The sequence below is a fragment of the Lampetra fluviatilis genome, chromosome 12 (genome assembly GCF_964198595.1).
Source record: "Lampetra fluviatilis chromosome 12, kcLamFluv1.1, whole genome shotgun sequence".
Taxonomy (NCBI): domain Eukaryota; kingdom Metazoa; phylum Chordata; class Hyperoartia; order Petromyzontiformes; family Petromyzontidae; genus Lampetra; species Lampetra fluviatilis.
Window position 1 is genome coordinate 6,831,303 of NC_136286.1, and position 19,354 is coordinate 6,850,656.

The 19,354-nt window shown below is 40.2% G+C and overlaps 2 protein-coding genes across 3 annotated transcripts in view; both read left to right on the forward strand.

The window, feature by feature from the left end:
• Positions 1 to 2,229, forward strand: part of LOC144935105 (VPS10 domain-containing receptor SorCS2-like) — an 80,224-nt gene extending 77,995 nt beyond the window's left edge. For both annotated transcript variants that reach the window (XM_078861507.1, XM_078861508.1), the window contains exons 26-27: positions 126 to 277; positions 639 to 2,229. In XM_078861507.1, coding sequence (XP_078717633.1) covers positions 126 to 277; positions 639 to 706 — 220 coding nt within the window. In that variant the 3' untranslated portion in view covers positions 707 to 2,229. The remainder of the gene's footprint in view (positions 1 to 125; positions 278 to 638) is intronic.
• A 5,101-nt stretch (positions 2,230 to 7,330) lies between these two features.
• On the forward strand, positions 7,331 to 17,784 carry PLEKHS1 (pleckstrin homology domain containing S1). Its single transcript, XM_078861207.1, has 11 exons — positions 7,331 to 7,508; positions 9,009 to 9,136; positions 9,540 to 9,674; positions 11,018 to 11,069; positions 12,294 to 12,467; positions 12,834 to 13,072; positions 14,248 to 14,346; positions 14,669 to 14,810; positions 16,315 to 16,410; positions 16,908 to 17,057; positions 17,327 to 17,784. The coding sequence occupies exons 1-11, from the start codon at positions 7,365 to 7,367 to the stop codon at positions 17,459 to 17,461; spliced, it is 1,494 nt and encodes a 497-aa protein (XP_078717333.1). The 5' UTR covers positions 7,331 to 7,364; the 3' UTR covers positions 17,462 to 17,784.
• Positions 17,785 to 19,354: the final 1,570 nt, after the last annotated feature.

Below are 19,354 nucleotides of genomic sequence, written 5' to 3' on the forward strand. Positions count from 1 at the left end.
CAAGGTGCTCAGGTTCACAGCACAGTGTGTTTAACCACTGCACCATCGCTGTCCTCAGCCCCACACCTGCAGCGTTGTAATTCTTTGTAAATTTCTTGGAGTGAACTTGCCGCTCAACCCCGCAGGAAACTGGTCGGAGGAAACGTCTATGCGCAAATGCATAACGAGAAGGAGCAGGATGTGGCCACCCCAGGGGAGGTGGCCACCGTTATCCAAAACGAGGCACTGCACAACCAGGAGGAGTTCATTGACGATGATTTGGACTCACAGACACTAGGTACGCACAAGCACGCGACCTCGGAACACTCGCTCATTCACAAGATAGTGTCTCTAATTGCGTGAACTTTGTGCTGACCCCCCTGGGTCGTGCAGAGATTAATATACCGACTCTGAAATATTGACGCGCCTTTCAACCTTCCCTGCTCCGCTGAATTCTGCTGCCAATTCCCTCTGTCCTTTCTCCTCCCACCTTGTCCTCCTCATAAAAAAAAAACTCATAAAACTTCACGGCCGTTAATCCTGTGGCATTTCAAAAATGACAATAGATTTAAATGTCATAAGTTGGGTAATATTTACCGTTATTGATAGCATTTCTTAGCGTGTAACTCTTTGCCTTGTCTTTGGTGCGTGCGTCGCAGGAAACCACAGCACTCACGTCGTGCTAGGCCTTCACGCCAGGGAAGCAAACAGCTACGTGAGCAGCTAACAGCAAATAAACTCCAATCTCAGACCAATATGCCACGGTTTGTCCCTTTATCAGTGCGTTGTCTGAGCAACCCCCCCACCCCTGGTCCGCTTCACGTCCTCCGACACTGCTCCATCATAACTGCCGTTGCTCGGTAGACCAAAGAGAGAGAGAGAGTGCCCAGTGCTGCATGCTGCGCTTTAACGTGGACTTTCAACAGGAGTATGTGGAGTCTCAACCTTGCGTTGTGGCTGAGAGTACGTGCACTCTAGATTAAGGGTAATGACTGGTATTGCCAGAGATTTTTTTTAAACATTTCCTTTGGGATCCTGTGGTTTTTTTAAATTATTAGTTGATATTCCCTAAAGTGTGTAGTTTTATCCAGTTACCCCTGAAATAATTAAATCGCTTTGAACAACAATACATAAAATTGGTTACTGAAGTCCCTAGAGTTTTATATCCATAAAAGTTTTACTAAATTGTAACAAAATAGTTACAGACAGCCTATGGCTTTTTCGAACGCTTGTAGTATGAGTTGTTAGGAGTGAGAAGTTTGCAAAGTAGTACAGTATAACTCCTTTCATTCACGTTGACGTCGGGGATGAATATTGCAGATCGGATTTTCCGCAACGTTATCCAAACATTTATTATACTTATTTGCATTTTTTAAACTAAAAACCCACAGGCAATGGAATTAATTTGCCGCGTGACTCCTCTTATCTGCGTATGATCTGCGAACAAGAAACCTTTGCAAAATTCAGGATGTGAAAAACTGCGGATAATTTCGGAATATAGCAATACAGTACCTGTAATGGGGTCACAAATAAGAGGAGTTTTTGTGGAGCCTACATCTCTCGTGGATAATAGGAGCGCCAGGTAATAAGCTTCGCGGGAATAAGAGGAGTTCTACCATGTACACATACATATAAGGGCCTTAGTAATGCAAGAAATGAATTGGTGGAAAAATGTTTCTGTCAAAGCTCTCTGTAGAGGAAGTCATCAGCCTCAGCCTTGCGCTTGTTCACGTTACCATCAGTGGTGTTTCAGACATGTATATGTTATAAAGATTTGTGAACCAAAATATTGTATGCGGTATGTAATGAACATAAGTTAAAGTTTTTGAATGCTTCAGCATTGAGCCTGTATACTTTTCTCATGGGTTTTGTAAAGCACAGTATATTCTAATATATGCTTGTGGTAATCCTTCGATGAGAGTGTTGGCATGTATAGAAAAATATATGTTATTTTAAGCAACAGAAGGATGTTTGCTAACAGTATGCGTGATCGATGTGGCGTTAATTTAAGAAACATTAAATGTGGCACAATGTATAAAATATAACTATTTATTTGCATTTCTAACTATCAAATTAAGTGTTGAGCACACAATGTGCTTTTAGTGGCATGCTTTACCATTACATGCTGCCTTTTCATAAGATTTGTTACCATGAATACTTACCAATGCTTGTAGTATATGACTATATGAGTAACCTTGTGTTTTCTGTGCTGTTAATGCCTCGTGGAGATCTTTGGTTTCGACAGAGTAATACCCATTTTAATTTATTTACAGTAAATACCTTTTGTGTATATTCCCGTTTGCATTCAGTGTGCATTTTTATGGCATCGTGTGGGAATACTTTTTTGCGTGTGACAATTTTGCAAGGTGTTGAAGAGAGAGAGCCGTTTGTGTATGCGATCGTTTCATATGCCTGATCTACAAAAGGGTTGCACCTTCTTGTCATTCCAACGCACACCTTACCTTCCGAGCTGACGTATTTATGAAACACAAAATTCATTGAAACCTCATCCTGACTCATCCGTTGTGTGATAGGCACTGGATCGTAAAGCTTCACCATCCTGCTGAGGAAATACTAAACTGACTGTTCGGGTTTGGCCGAACGTAATAAAGCGACTCACAAAATTATACCATTGATTTGCATGATACCACCGTGGCAATTCACAACCTCCAGTAGCTGTCTTGTGTGTGATAATATCACATGGCGATTTTCGCTCGTATTTACACGTAGCTACCACATTAAGCTGCGTGGACATTGTCGGCAATGATTTCGTATTTCTCCAGGATAAAAATAAATTCAGATTCTGCGGCCATGCTCGATGTAAAAGGATGCTCTGAATAAAAGCCTGTTTTCATGATATGACAGCATCTCTTTCGTAGCATCTGCCGCATTTTCCCAGTGAATGAATTGGGAAAAACAATCGAAGGAACATTCAACAGGGCAGCAATTTTAAAAGTGGGGTATCGGGATGTTAACCTTAATGATTCTGCTCACAATATATATTTTGTGCTCTTCAGTAGCCTATATTTTAACTTCTTAAATTAGTATGTGTCAGTGCCTGTGGTGTTGAAAAAGGGGTTAACCGTATAAATAAGTAATTGCTCTACAATCTAATCACTATAGTTTAAACTGTTTTATGGTGTCTTTTTGAGACATTAACCTTCTCGTGCTTCAGCTACTGAATTCATTTTCTAGAATTTATGGTGTAACATGACCAAATGGTTTCTGGACGATCATATACCATCTGTCTTCACCGTGGGAGAGACGTAATGAGCGTGTTTCAAGCCTAACCCAATGTTAGGTGTGGTCAATTTATCCAGTATGGTCTCTTTTTGAAAAAAGAAAATATTGGGTTGTCCTAAATATCTGACATTTGACTGCAGCTTTGCTGGTCATATGTCCTTAGACAGCATATTGTGAGCTGCTATTTATACTATATGACAAAAGGATTTTTACATTACTTTTTAAGCTGCAGGCTGTACGCTAAGAAGTGTGAAAGCAAATAAACGGGCTGTACAGCCACGTATTGACAAGGTGTCAAGCTGCCACAGTTTAATACAACTGAGAATTGCTGTTTAAATCTCATACTGTTTGCAGGGGGTCAAAAGAAAGATCTTGATTCATTGTGTGCTCAGTCCATCATTTTCTCATTAGACGTGTGCAGCAGTGCACATATGTCTCCTGGTAGGGGGCAATCTATAACAAGTTTGGGGGCAATTCTTCTAAACAAGTTAACTTGCAGTTGTGTAAGTGCATTTTTGACCAGGTCGCCAGTATTCCACATGAAGAGCCAACAAGTCAGGAGGCCAATGATCACCAAGCTGTGCTTGCACTACCGAAGAAGATATGTCCGTCTAAATTTTTGCTAAAAAGTATATTGCAATATATTTTCTTGGTTCTTTCGGTAAAGTCACGTAGAAGGGAAATAATAAAATAATAAAAATAAAACAGCAGAAAATAATTCTCACGACGTTTCGGCCACAACGCAAGCAGCCGTCCTCAGGTGAAGAACAGGTCTGTCGGAAAGACAGTGTCTGAATGAACACCACCAGGTTTGGCAGCGTATATTTAAGCTGGGTTGGAGGGGGAAGTTGCTTGCGTTGTGGCCGAAACGTCGTGAGAATGATTTTATTATGTTTTATTTTTATTATTTTATTATTTCCCTTTTACGTGACTTTACCGAAAGAACCAAGAAGATGAATCCCTGCAGTCACGAAAGCTTTAAATCGAAATATATTGCAATATGTTACATGCAAAACAAGATCATATAGAACGTGTCTTTTTTCATAGGTAAGTGTAATCGATTGCTTTCTTTCTGGTTGTCCAGTTGTATCATTTTCTAGTTTAATCATAAAAGAGGAAATAACTTGAGTATCGGAGCCTCAGCATGTGCTGTTTCTTGTTTGTTATCAGCGTATGTGTACGCATTTTGCAAATAACGATAACAACTGGAAAGAGAGTCTCCATTTCCTTTGTGACCCCCCAAACCATATTGTGGTGTTAAGCCTGAAACCAACAAAACGTGTGCACGTTTTTGGTAAGCTGATAACAAAAACAAACATTTACACATGTAGAACAACTGTGAAGTGCATACTATGATTTTGGAATCGCTTCTAATACTGAGTTTGATGTATTGTTATTTTCTCCTTAAATCGCCTCTCCACCCAAAAGCTTAAAATGATGCACTACATACATGTGCACTACATACATGTTTACTCGTGTTCTATGTGAAGCTAAAATTACACACAACGGTTCTTCTGAATAAATATTTGACACAGCAGACTGAAAATATAGTTACCAAACAATAAAATTGGCGCTATTGAACAGGATATATGTACCATGTGTCCCGAATGCTTATGCTGTAAAACATGTGATCATATCCGTTGCATTTTGCAAACGCGCTATAATTGCTGTACATCAGGAGCCAATTTCAAATCAACTCGCTGAAAGTTACAGCAACTATGTGACAAGTGGAACACTTGCATCAACAACGTGACTGAGGGTTTTATTCATATGCACTTTTCATTTGGAGAAAAGTCAGTCCCGAATTGTTGTTTCCCATCTGATTACCCACATTACCAACCAAAAAAGCCATAAAACCATAAAGCTGAGGTTGGGGGGGGGAATTTCCTGCCGATAAAAAAAATCACCCAGCTCTCGAGCAATCCTGGGAGGACCCGGAGGTTTTTAACAAAAATTAAGCGCGAGCTGACAAGCACTCGACTACACAGCAACTCCGGGTGAGTTCATACCTTTGATCATTCTCACACGGATTATTGCTTCTGTTGTCATTTATAGATGAAAAATTATGGCTTTGAACAAATTGCGTTTCTCTTTCATGTGTTAAAATACGAAACTGTAAAAAATTACGAATGTTTAACATGCTCTACAGAATTGCAATATCAACACGGGTACACTAAATACAATAGTTGTGATGTATAGGTATTTCATTTATGTCATTATTTTTTCATACGCACGAATAAAAGCAGCACCACCACACATTCTGAACTTAGCTTTGACCTTCACAGACTCACCAAATGTCTACTAATAGTGCCTAAATTATCAATACGGGGCAAATTATACATTCATAATGCATACAAATGTATGTAAATGTAGCATGTACGTTATCTCTGTGTAGTACAATCAGGAAAATAATTATGTTGCAATTCTACGTTTTCAGATGCGCTTCTGCGGCCATCTGAAATGCCCTTGCTTCCAATATTAGAAAGCAACTGGATCTACGCGTTTTTCAATCTAGATTGAAAACTCATTTCTTTAGAACTGCTGTTTGTGTTTAGTTTATTGTTCTTCCCCGGCACCTCTGAGTAGCACGATTGGCTACGCACGGTTTGAAAGAAGTTCAACATACGTACATATATTCATGCGGGATGCTGCTGTATAGTGGTCAGCTCGCTTGACTTGCAATCCAAAGGTCGCCGGTAAGATCTCCCGGTGCAGGGTAAAAAGTGGGGCATGTTTTTGAATTCCCGCCCCCCCCAACCTCCGTCCACTCAGCAGTATAAATGGGTACACCACAAAGAGTTGATTGGCTTGTGGTGGGGTAAAGTGTGGGTATTCCTACCTATTCCAAGACGTCTGGCCAGCATGCAAGAGTATGTCAACAATACTCTCTAGAGAGCTTCTCTAGGGATCCCTCTAATGGAGGCCATTTTGCCAGTAGTGGCGTTGGCGAGACAAATCATGGCTGCACCTTTAATCTTTACCTTATACATATATATGCTGCAGTTGTCCCATTGTTTTCCAAAATCCCCAAAGCTTGATCATGGCTCATGATGATGAAGCTCGGGAAAATAAGATAAACTTTCTGAAAAGACAACCATTGATATTACAGTACTTGTGAAGTATTGGAAATGACGGCAGGAAACTCCTTGACGGGTAACACACTTATTTTATTAAATCTTCACTTATCTCGATACAACGTGTGGTCTCTCTTCTTCCGAGTACGGTCACCATACACCGGTACAACTCGTAACTCTATTCTTCTTATAGCACACTGTGCCTGACTCGTGTAGACCCTCTGCCTCTGTCTACACTCTTCACTCGTCTCGTGTAGACTCTAGGCCTCTGGCTACACCCACATCACTCGTCTCGCGTAGACTCGTCTTGTGTAGACCCTATGCCTCTGGCTACACACACATCACTCGTCTCAGGTAGACTTGTCTCGTGTAGACTCTATACCTCTGGCTACACACACATCACTCGTCTCGTGTAGACTTGTCTCGTGTAGACTCTATACCTCTGGCTACACACTCTGCATGCTGACACTGCATGCTCACCCTACACTCCGCCTCTGGGTTACACAGAGTCCCGGTCCTCACAGGACTGCGGGACTAGGTACCGCAGGGCCCTATCTCTTCCTCTCCGTCTTCAGTCTTCGCTGGTTACACTCTCCCCGCCGTGCACCTGTGCGCATCACCTTATATAGTCCCTCCTCCCGGGAGACGGAGCGGATGCGGACCTCGATGCGAGCATCGCTCCTTAGCGAACCAATCACAACGCGCTATCTCTACGATCCTCTTTCCCCCAGCGCGTGTTTCCACTCACCAACCAATCACGCCGCGCTGCCACCCGATCACTCCCACACCAGCGCGTCACCGGCACCCAGCCAATCAGCACCACACAACCCACGATCCCGCGCTGACCCCTGATCCCTCACCGTCAGCGCGCGTCACCACACACACATCCAATCACGACGCGCTGGCACCTGATCGCCACCCCAGCGCGTATCACCACTACACTTGCATACAGTATTGCGGAAATATCAACCCGAAGTTGCATTTGTAATTTCCTTGTGGTTTAATGTTTTGCTACGATTAGAATATGTCTTGGCACTAAAGTCGGATATTAATCTTTCAGCTAATTGCATGTTTTTTTTTTCTGCGTGGCCTGCTGATAGCTCATTTCACGGTGTGAGGTTGACAATGGCAAAATGTTTGGGAGAAAAAATCATTTGCGAAGGATATTTGAGAAAGTCTCCTCCTCCAAATAAAATTGTCTTCAAAATATCGGTGAGCAACTTGTTGGCTGGGTTATCAAAGTGACTCGGCTCCCCAAGTCAAGCTACGTCTGTTGGCGCAAATGATTACTTTGAGTTGTAGACACCGCATTTAATAATTTTGTGTCAAACTGGGAACCCCCTATCATGAGAGGAGATTGCTTGCCTGCAATATTGGCAGTTCACCAGCATTGATTCAAGCAAGCCTGACTACTGATGATATACTCTATGTCGAAACCAGTCCAGAGTTCGCTTGTGAAGAAACATTGCTGCTGAAACGATGTACTCCCAGAATGTCATGCCACTGCTGGGTTGTATAAGTAATACTTTCATATGTTTATGTGCACAGACAGATATATGGAGGATACAATTTGTCTAATTATTTATTTCATACTTGCGGAGTATGGATTGGGAGCAAAGGTTAACTTTATCAGGTGGAAAATTATGAACCCAGAGACCTGAGTTTTATTCCCGGCCATGGATGATTTCAGTTGGGAATGATATCTGAACCGATGCTACCCCTCTCCACCCGCAATTACGAAGCAGCTTCCATGAAATGTTTTTCAACATTGACTTAAAACGCGAACCATCATTTGAAAATTGAACCGCGGCAATAATGTGTTCAGCTGAGCGATCCTCCGCGAGATGTAATGAATCATTCTCGTGCTGGGAGTGAGTGTTTCTGTGTGGGCATTTAAATATACAGTAGACTACTGTGTTCCGACTTACGAACCGTTCGACTTACAAACGGGTCTCAGGAACGAATTGCTTTCCTAATTCGAGGGCTGCCAGTTAAATATTTCCTTTTTTCGTAATAAATATCGACATACTTGTTTTTCCATCGGTATGTTATGACTGTTTTGCAATGAACTATTTCATTTCTGCCCCTTAGAGATGCTGTCAAATGTTAATGCTCAACAAGAGCGATACTTGTTGCAGTATTTTTCAGTTCGATTATTACTGAAGGTGTAATACCCATAATACTACACGGCCGTCTGCTTTACAGTGGACGTTGAAGGTCCCCTGACGTCATTCGCAAGAGCAGGCCATTTGTGTGCCAGAGTCAGGGTCCACATTTTTTCCCGAATTCGGAAATTACCTGCACCTTACTCTATTAGGATTTTTCATAACAATCATCACCCTCTACTGGCATACTAACGCCTGCTTGCAGTCCAGGTGCTGCACATTGACAGCTAGCACTGTGGGTGCTGTTTAATATATGAGACGTGATTTAAAGTGTTTTGAGTTGTCCTGGTGTTTAGGGCGCTATACAAAAGACGATGATAATTTTTAATATTGAATCTGTATTTGATCAGAAGTATTTCCAAGTTCAAATAATGGTTTTAAATATATGGAATGCGATATAAAATAATGTACTTTTGGTAAAGTTTAGATAAACCTCTTTCAACTCTTCTCCAATGACTTTCTCCACGACCTGTAAATAAATGTTTTAAATTGTCATTTACTATTTGATATAGAAATCATTTTATATGTATGTTCTTTCCCTGTGCAGATCTCCTGGAAGAAACGTTACTGTGTTCTTTGTCAAAATGAGCAAGGCAGTTACAGCTTTAAATATTACAAAGACGAAAAGGAATTCAAGGAAGGAAAGCCTCTTCTTGGGGAATTTAAAATAGGAACGTAAGCAAATAGCATCAGTTGTATTGGCACATCCATGTTATATTTATGTTTACCATATTATCTTGATTATAATTAGACACACTTCTCCTCCCCCTCCCCCCTTATTTTTTAAAGCAAGAGTTGGGGGTGCCTCTTATAATCCACTCAGTGTGTGTCCTGTGTTGTATAACTCGATTGACTCTCGGCACAATTTTAGGATCTGTCTTACTTGCTGGAGAATTTTATAATCCGGAGAAAATGGTCAGGACGTTGCTGTGTAAAATAGTTGTTTTTTTATTGTGTTAGCAATGAAACCTGGACATTATATGTTTTTTTATGTAATGACATTTGGGTGTATTTCAGATGTACCAATTAACAGAAACGTTGCCCCACTTTATTGACATCGCTTCTCTGCTATTTTCAGTCTGCAGGAGCTGACAGATATCCCTGAAGTCAGTGATGTATGGCTCATTGTGCCAAGCGTGATCATGCACAGAACAGAATCCGTTATATATTTTAAAACAGAAAGCCGTGAGCTCTTCCTCTTCGCCGAAGATAGGTAGGCCAAAGTCTTCTACACAACTCGTCGTGCAGTCCATTTGCAGTTGCTTCCAGGTTGTGAATAGAGATGAACCTTGCTTGATTCATAATTGATATTTGGGTTAGGCCACCTAATGATATGGACAAGTTGGTGTCGTCAAAACTCTCCACAACCCAACAAGTTAACTCGTCACATGTTGTATAAATGGTTAACCAAACGCCAATTGTTTTGTTTCATCATAGGGTAAGTTGAAGAACAATTCCCACAACGAAATTTATTTTAAACAACCCAAAAATATCATATGAATTGTATCATTGGCTATTAAAAACTATGTGCAAAGTGGTGAACCTTCAAGATTAAGATGTCACCAAGATGTCAGCATGGCCAAAGTTGATGATACCACCACAACGCTTTCCACCCTCTGGTAGATTCCACAGTTGTTGCACAGCAGATATGCAACTTCCAAGATGTGTCCTAACAGTATACTACCATCTGGCCTTAGGTCTTCCCTTGGACGTCGAACTCATGGAGATAATTCCAATGTGTGTCTCGGAAATTGGCCCTCCCCCATGCTGCTCTCTTGAATAAGGTTTGCAATGAACCTTGGTGAGATTAAAATTGAGCTTTATCGATATTCTCGCTGTGGTGGCAAGATGTTATCTCTGTCACCTGGTATGCAGGAGGTCATGGGTTCGATCCAGACCCTGACGCCTGTATATTTGGAGTTTGCATGTTCTTCCCGTGGTTGCGTAGATTTGTATCCGAGTCCTCCGGTTTTTCCCTTTACATTTAGAAACATGCGTTTAGATTATTTGGCTGCTATACATTTTCACACGATAAGCCACTTCGTTGAGCTGTCATTTGTGGCCAGGTCGCTTCTGAAAAAGAGCTATACAGCTCAGTGGGCTTTACCTGGCAAATAAAAGAGTTTAGTAATATATTAGCAGCATAGTGATTCATACATATTTCATTGCATAATATTGATTGTAAAGCAGACGGTGCATGCTTCTAATCACAAGTGGAAGAAAGTGATATGTTTCAATTCGGATATTGTCCAATCGGTTCTCATTGCCCAAGCAGCCACTAGAGGCGCTATTATTCACAGTTATGTATTTTTAAAAAATCTATAATTAATCAAATGGTTACCCTGAATCGCGACAACGTGTTGCAATTACTAAATCATTTAGGGGTGAATTGTTCCACCTCTATTATAAATAGGAAACATATAACAGAATTAACATTCCACACGTGATTTACATATTACATTATTCTTTTTAAATTGTCATAAATGTAACTTTTGTTAAGAAATATACTGCATCTGTTCACTTGTGCAATGTTTCTACATTATGTTTTATGATCAGAGAGGAAACAAAAAAGTGGTACTTGGAACTAGAGAAAATTAAAATGTCAAAGGTGAGTAATGATACCATGTCGGATGTTTATATTTTTATCACCGCATTAAGTTAGCTACTTATGAAATTACACGTGGAATGCCGATCTCCAAATAATTGTACATTACTAATTTGATTATTATACTTATTTGATTTTCATGAAAAAGCAAACATAAATTTCAAGCTATTATCTTTTTCTCATCTGCTAACAAGAGGCAAAATGGCTATGTACGTTACAGTCATATGAGAGATGGAATGAACAAATGATTAATAAAGGTCCAAGGCTGGAGGACGTTTTAACAATTCTGGCAACTGCCTGATGATTCTGGTTGTAATTACCAGCGAAACATTGCACCCAATTGTTGTTGAATGTTTGGCTTGCTCCCCAACATGCCGGTGTGCTGAGGCAGTGATACTTTGGCACATTTGTTCACGCGACATCTTTATTAAGTGGCTGCATAGGGTGGAGGAGGGTGTACAACACACACTTTACTTACACGATCCGACCCAAAAATCTATTATGAATCATAGCATTGGTCGTGAAACATATTGTACGTTTCCACACTGGTCAGTGGGGGAGATAACTGGTGAGGGTTGGTGGGATAGACGTTGAAGCATAAAAGTAAAGTACAGGTTTGCCTCGCTTAATCCGGATTCAGTCACACGTGGGACAACATTGTGGGACTGTTTGCGCGACTCGGCGGCAGCTGTCTCGTGTGTTTTCACTTTGTGCGCCCTTTTTTGGAACCGCATGAAGCGAGGAAAATCTGCAACAATAAATGTTGCTGAACTACCCTCTGCTCTCTGCTGACACTGTAACCTCACAGCAGCCCACCACCACACTTGTATTGTTCATGGATGTCACCCACCCAAGCACTATGCAGGCTCAATGCCAACTTATTCTTAGGCTTTTTTCGGTAAAGTCACGTAGGTAAATTTTTTAAATTAAAATTAATAAAAGTAAAATATAATAAAAAATAAAATAAAAATCACGACGTTTCGGAGGCAACACAAGCTTCCGTCTTTAGGTGGAACCGTCACAGCACGCTTGCTGTACCTACGTGACTTTACCGAAAAAACCTAAGAATATGAATCCTTGCAGTCACGAAAGCTTCAAATCTAGAATCAATGCCTACTTAGCATCAGAGATCTGAAGAGAGTGGTTCCAGGTAATTTGATCTTAGGCGTAAAATGTTATATATATATCCAGTATGTTGTTACGTATACGACACATATATTTTCACAGAGTGAATACGAGTGCATGAATGTGAGACCAAGTCCACTGAAGCGGGTCAACACACATATAGAGAATCACCCACCGAAGATTTGCATTCAAAAGACCGTCTCATGCCCGCCGTGTCTCAAAGGAGGATTCTGCTCGTGTCATAGGCAGCTCACGGTGCCTCTGTCCAGCGAAAATGTAAGGAACTATGAGCAGACATAATATAGGTCAAGGTAAATGTGGAATGGCTTTCACGAGAAGAAGCTTGAGAGAGCCCCCTCTAGAGGGTATACAGAGTGGGCTTACTCTTCCACAATGGTCGTTCACTAACGGCAGAGGAGGGGATTATTTAAGAATATTGCGAACGTTCAATTTCCATGCCATGAGCTTGAACCAGTCACCGCGACATTCGATACAATATAAGACTTTGCTAAAATATTTTGTGAATCGGATTGATAATTATTAAATGTTGATATTATTCTGTACAATGTATTATTGTTTTGTTGATATATGTCACAAATATTAATTATTTAATTTGTTGTATGATGTTCACATATGTCAAAGGGTCCGAGCATCCACAATGCACCAATGGAGCTCATCACATTGAATGTCCCAGAGGCCAGACCATGTTCTGATCACTGCTGTAGACAGACCGAGAGCATGACGGTCGCACAACAAGAGACGGGTTTCCTGCATTCGGCTCGCGACATGCAAGACATTGATCCACGATCATATCCAGTGAATATCAGGGATGATAAACTACTAACGGGAATGTTCTCAGACGCTTTAAATCGCAAGTTAAGGTATAATGGGACTTTTTTTGCCAGTATCAAAGTTTGAAGAAATAATAATAAGTTTTACCCTTTCTCGCAATTAAACAGGTGTTTAGATGTTTGATTCCTTGCTAAAGGTTTATATTTGGTGTTTTAACATCTTAACACCTGTTATATTACCACAAAGGGTAAAACCTATTCTATTTTTTTACACGCTTTCTTTTAACTCACTCTGTTGTTGTTGTTGTATCCTCAAATCTTGTAACTTCCCAATGTGGTATCGACTGCAAACTTGGTATACTTATGTCATACTGATGACAATACTATATTCTATCATAAAAAATATATATATTTTTCAACATAATTTTTTTTATATGTTATGTTTCGGCTTGGGTCTAATTGTCCACGCTCAACTGACGTTGGCTGTATATCACCACGGTTCGTTATGGCAAGCTTCGGGGCCACTTCCTGGAGTTGTGGAGTTCTGCCATTACTAGTACAATTAATAAAAGCGTGTTTTGAAAACAGTTTTTTAAAATATTACTTATCTATACTGAGGTATAATGCTTTTAAAAAAATCAGTATGAAGTTATTAAACACGCTGACGTAGTGTGGTTGGCATGGGCCATTGTGCAGGGAATTAAAATGACCCTGCCCCCCGCCTTCTTTGTAGCCTGGGGCCTGAGCACTCCAATCAGTGGGCCTCAGTGCTGTTGCAATGTCTGCACAACACTCGATAGCTAACCAACTGTGGGCACATCTCACCTTGTGGCACAAGCGTGGGTTCTACGTTTTCTGCGTGGATTATTATGGGTGGTGACGTGGCCAAGTAGCGGCGCGTTCGCCGCTTCTTGCAGAGGTTCATGGCTCGAATCCAACGGCCGCCCTGGTTATTACTGTGGTGTGTATTCACTATATTAATACGACCGTCGACTTCACGGTGAACGTTACAGATCCCATGACATAATTCGCAAAAGTAGGCTTTTGTGTGCTGGTGCCATGGTCCAAATTTGCTGATAAAAAAAAAATACTTGTAAATTATTAATTTGGGATTATATATCGTAAGAAATTGTGATAAGACTCAGTGAGGATTTCCTGGGTAAACAAGATTAATATATATACAATTTGCAATAAAAAAATATAGATGTTGCAAAACATGAACAATGTTCTTTCTTCCTGTATGAAATGTGGCATCACTGTTACAGAAATCTGGAATCTGAAAAAGACATGAAAGAGGTTTCAAAGTGTATCACTCTGCAAGATGTAGAAAAAATTGCATTTGTTAAATTCCAGGAACAAATATGGTAAGTACTGCCATGAGAGAGCACAGTTCTACATTCTACTTTCATAATTTAAGGAATATAACACTTAATACCTGATAGTGCATACGAGAAAGTGTATGGGAAAGAGTTTACAATCTTACTGTGTAGGTTTCCATCCCTGTGGTGTGTTTTCCTGTTGCGTTGTTCGGCATTATATCACACAATTCACTCCATATCTTGGGAACTTCTTCCTGAACAACCTGTTGTGCAACCCGAAAACGCATCACAGAACTGTCAATCCGATTAAGAAGACGCATCCAACCGGCCACACTGACCTTTTCTGACCGAATACGATTGGATGCAGTGTTGCTGGCTGGAAGGTGGACCCAGGTTCGGAATTGAGTGAAATCCTGCACATAGGCGACTGGGTCATCACCGTGGGTGAAATGAAACCTCACAACCCCGAGGATATTTTATTCTTTGCAAACCGCTACGCCAAAAATAAGGTAAATGTTTACTATTGGTATCGCTTTGCACAATGGTGCTGAACAGCTCTCCGATGTTTTTGCAGCTTGTAGCGCGTGTTGTTCGGCACGATGCCTTATGTTTCTCTCTATGTGCTGGAAACTCCTTCAGTAACTAAATTCATTTCCCGAAGAAGCTCCCCACGCATGGAGAGAAGTATCACGCCGAAGAACACGTCGTGCCACCTGAAACACACCAGAAGGCGAAACGGCACAATGATATTGCATGTTGAAATGTGTTCGTTTCCATTTAGGTTACAGTACATATAGTCACATCATACTCTGGGAAAACATTTGGTAAGGCTTGCTTAAAGAGCCTTTTCTTCTTATCTTAATATGGTGCCCATGGGAGTGGTGGTACAGTGGTTAGCAAACAGTTCCATTATTCTGGCTACATGAGTTCTATTCTTAGCCACAGCTAACATCAGTAGTGAGTGATTTACAAACTGGTCCTTGCCTACCACTCCTTCACCAACCTGTACTGACCAGTGTGGTGAACTATGGTCAAACAATCTCCTGTGATTGACACAGACAGGGCAGGCCATCTTCTAGCAGTGGATTAATAGACGTGGCAGCAAGGGTAGCAACTGCTGCCCTTGCTGCCATTGCGTGCGTTGCCAGGGCGACCACGGGGGTCGTGATCCTCGATTCAAACATCAACCGCCAAACGAAGTGCCCGATGTGCAGGGGTGCGGGCATCTAGATGACGAATCTGTCCAAAGAACGTCGTCCGCCTCTTAATAGACACGCTCAATGAATTGACCTATTTCATTCGCTGCCTGTGCGATGCAAGATATATATTTAGAGTTTTGTCACGTATACATGAAGATATTTGAACAGTTTATAAGGGAAATGCCATTCTTTTTTGGATGCATACATTTTTCAAATTTTGTAACATTCTACACTATTGCATAACATGTTTTTAACCATTAAAGGTCAAAGTAGCCCTGTAGATCATTGAAAATTATCAGCAAAAACCTTTGCACGTTAATAATTGGAGAACAAATTAGGAAATATGTATATGTATACTGTAGTAAATTTACATCTCATGCAGTATGCATGGTGGTCAAGATGACAAAAATTGGCTCAACCTAACATATGCATATTTTGGGTACATTATGTATAGAATACATCTCATTGTATGCCGGTTTCATCAAATCTAATTGTATTAAAATAATATTGGATGAGACTGCATATTTTAATATCCTTTTCTCAGAATGTTTTCACTACTTCTGATTGGATGATATACATATTCACATGCACACAATCATATAGTGTATCGGAAAGTTGGTGTCTGTGTGGTATTTTTATTCTAGATTTGAAGCTTTCGTGACTGCAAGGAATTTAAATCACGACGTTTAATTTATTTGTTTTCCTTTTTTAACCTACGTGACTTTACCGAAAAAACCAAAGAGGATAGTATTTTTACTTTGAGGATGTTTGCATATATGCCGTTGGCATAGTACTAACACACTTCTGTGTATAGATTCCGATCACCTTTGCTCGTCTCCCGGAAGGAAAATTGTTATTCGCCATCAAAACTGAAAACGAAGACTGGGGGATAGAGACCGAAGGACCTGTGGTATGTCACGCCTTCACATATTTTTGCACACAGCGTTGGTGTACGGTGCCTTTTCTGCAATATTTTGCTGTCTTTTCTTGGATATTCTGTTTTCACATAGTCACTTTAAGATGTTTTCTTGTTCATGTTTTTGTTTTTTGTTTGTTGCGGTTGCACCCGATTCAAGAGCCGAATGGCTCACAGGGCTATACCAAATAAATGAAATTGAACTTGTATAAACACCCATTAATGGAGTTGGCCATACATCCAAATCTAGGACCACAGAGTTTGGGAAATTGTTTTTCTGCTGATTAGAGCTGCCTCCCAACTTATCTGTGCTTTCACACATTTGCGGAATCTGCGCCATGTTACAAATTCTACTGATTTTAGGAGATTCATTCATTATGTTCGCAATGCTATTGCATTTCTACACACTACACCCGACTAAGTTTATACAGCGATGGGAAAATATGGAAGTCTATTTGGAAAAAAGGGATTATATGTTTTTTTCTTTTCAGATCAAGCACATAAAACCTCGTTCAGTGATAGCACAACATGGATTAAATCTACCAATATGCATCACGGACCAGAAAACAGTGCCTTGGCAAATAACGGAGATTAACTTCCACTCTATCAGTCTTGTTTCTGCTGATAAACATTCCACTCAGGTAAGCCATTCACTCCCAAATAGATGCATAAGCACATCATACATAAAAACAAAAAATCTAACAAAAACATTGTAATATTTACGATTAATTTATCGTCGTATTTTCGTAAAAGTAAAACCTAAATTCACTCTGGCAAATGTCTCTCATGATGGCATCTTTACATCGCTATAAAATAGTTCAGTTGATTTAATTCAAGTTCATCGCCAGTGGTTTTTGCGATTTCCACAAAAAATGCAGAATTTGCTGTTTATTGCTTATGATCTTTGCAGCGTGTTGGGTGCCTCCTGAACAAATGTACCACCAAACTGTTGCTAGTGCTGCAGCCGAAGGACTATATTCAAGGGCTTGTGAGCGAGGTTGAAAAAATGTACCCCCAAAAGGAGTACGATACCGATATGCACTAACATTTATTGTTTCCCAGTCTCGTACTGCGCGATTCACGTATGTGTAGAGGCAAGGATATGAATCTTGCGTGCAAAATAAAAACGGATTCAGTCTTGTATTTAAAACAAGGTATTAACAAATCACAGCGTAAACAAATGGAGCTAATAAAATATAAGCCTCTCAGTCCCAAATGGACATATGCACACTCAAAGTGAGGAGTGACATTAAAGATGGAATGTTATTGTCAGGTGTGCATGTACTCGTTTTTAAAAATATTTTTTGTAAGCTGGATTTTTTTTTATAATGCAACTTTTTTTTATCATTTAACACCTGCTTTAACCAACGTGTGCTTAGCATTTTTAAAGCTATATTTCCTGTCTATGTTAACGTGTTTATTATTACACTGGTTTGTGGTAAAGAAAACAGTTGTTACTATTTGTAGAAATATTTTTCTTATTATGTGATGTTAAAGCAGCACATGCCATTGTTAACTCTGTTCTGTATATTCAGGGTGGGCCAAATGTCAGGACACGTGGTTATTTTATTTGAACACTGGCATTAACATGTTTATATATGATTTAAGTTAATATTTGATCTATTATTAATATCTTTTTTCTTCTTTTTCTTAAGGCATCATCTCAAATCCATCGTTTAAAAAATACTCGACCGAGAACCCTGAATGAATTGAGATTAAACATAATTGCTGAATGTTCAAAGATTACACCTCTAATCTTAAATAATGCCTACATTCATTTCGACAGATAATTCATGCATGCATTAACATTAATGGAAGTCAGTTTGAACATGTTAAAATAAATAAAATTACCCTTTGTGATTTGTTAAAATAAATATAACCCGTGTCTTGACTTTTGGGCCAACATGTCTTATTATAAGTGAGGTATCTTTATTGCCAATTCAATAAAATTTTATTGTTAATTCTTTGCTCTTTCAATTATTTGTTCACTTCAGTTTTCTACCGATTACCAAAAATAATAAAAATTCAAAGCAGCATCTGGAATTAGCCACGGCATTACCACTAGGCTTACACTGTTGTCACATCGATGGTGAAAATGTAGTGGTAATATTTGAATGTTCAAAACAAATTATGTTACAACTTGTTGTTTTCGCAAAAAAATCGGAAATTAAAATATTAGTGTAATACTCTTTGGTTATTTCGGTAAAGTCAGGTTGAAAAAATAAAACAAATCACGACGTTTCGATCGCAACACGAGCAATCCTCATCAGGTGGAACAACCACAGCAAGAAAAAATGCTGAAGTAGGCATGAGAGCTGCCGTGGCAAGAGGTTATATAGGTAGGAAAGGGGGGAGGAGCAAGGGGGGAGAAGAAGGGGGGGGGGGCTGCGTGAGCGACAGGGGTAGAAGAAATGAGGCTGTGGGGGGGAAGTAGGCGGGGCTAGAAGTGGGAAGCTGGGGACACGGGGTAAAAGTAACTCTGAAAAATAGACTAGTACCCGGCAGGTATGATGGAATCAACCACAACCAGTTCAAGCTTTACCTGGTTAATAACATCCTTCCAATGATTCCTCAATTTGTATCCATCTTCTCGGTTGAAGTTATGTCTACGTTTATATATCTGGATGGCTTCATGACCAAAACTTTGATAGTTGCCCGAAGGTTTGCAGAGTACCTTGGTCTCGGGAAAAACAATATCATGCGAGCCCACAGCGTTATAACAATGGTCAGCCACGGCAGAGGTGTTGGTTCTGCCGTATTTCTTGCTGTGGTTGTTCCACTTGATGAGGATTGCTTGTGTTGCGATCGAAACGTCGTGATTTGTTGTATTTAATTTCTACCTACGTGACTTTACCGAAAGAACCAAAGAGTATGGATTCCTGCAGTCACGGAAGCGTCAAATCAAGATTAGTGTAATATTTTGAATAGTACTGTGCTG

What these genes read in the sequence shown, in the direction of transcription:
- PLEKHS1 (XM_078861207.1), top strand. Translation starts at nt 7,365, where the DNA reads ATGTTTTTTTTTTCTGCGTGGCCTGCTGATAGCTCATTTCACGGTGTG. An exon ending in TTCCTCTTCGCCGAAGATAG is followed by an intron (nt 9,675 to 11,017) that starts GTAGGCCAAAGT and finishes TTTTATGATCAG; the next exon opens with AGAGGAAACAAAAAAGTGGT. An exon ending in TAGAGACCGAAGGACCTGTG is followed by an intron (nt 16,411 to 16,907) that starts GTATGTCACGCC and finishes TTTTCTTTTCAG; the next exon opens with ATCAAGCACATAAAACCTCG.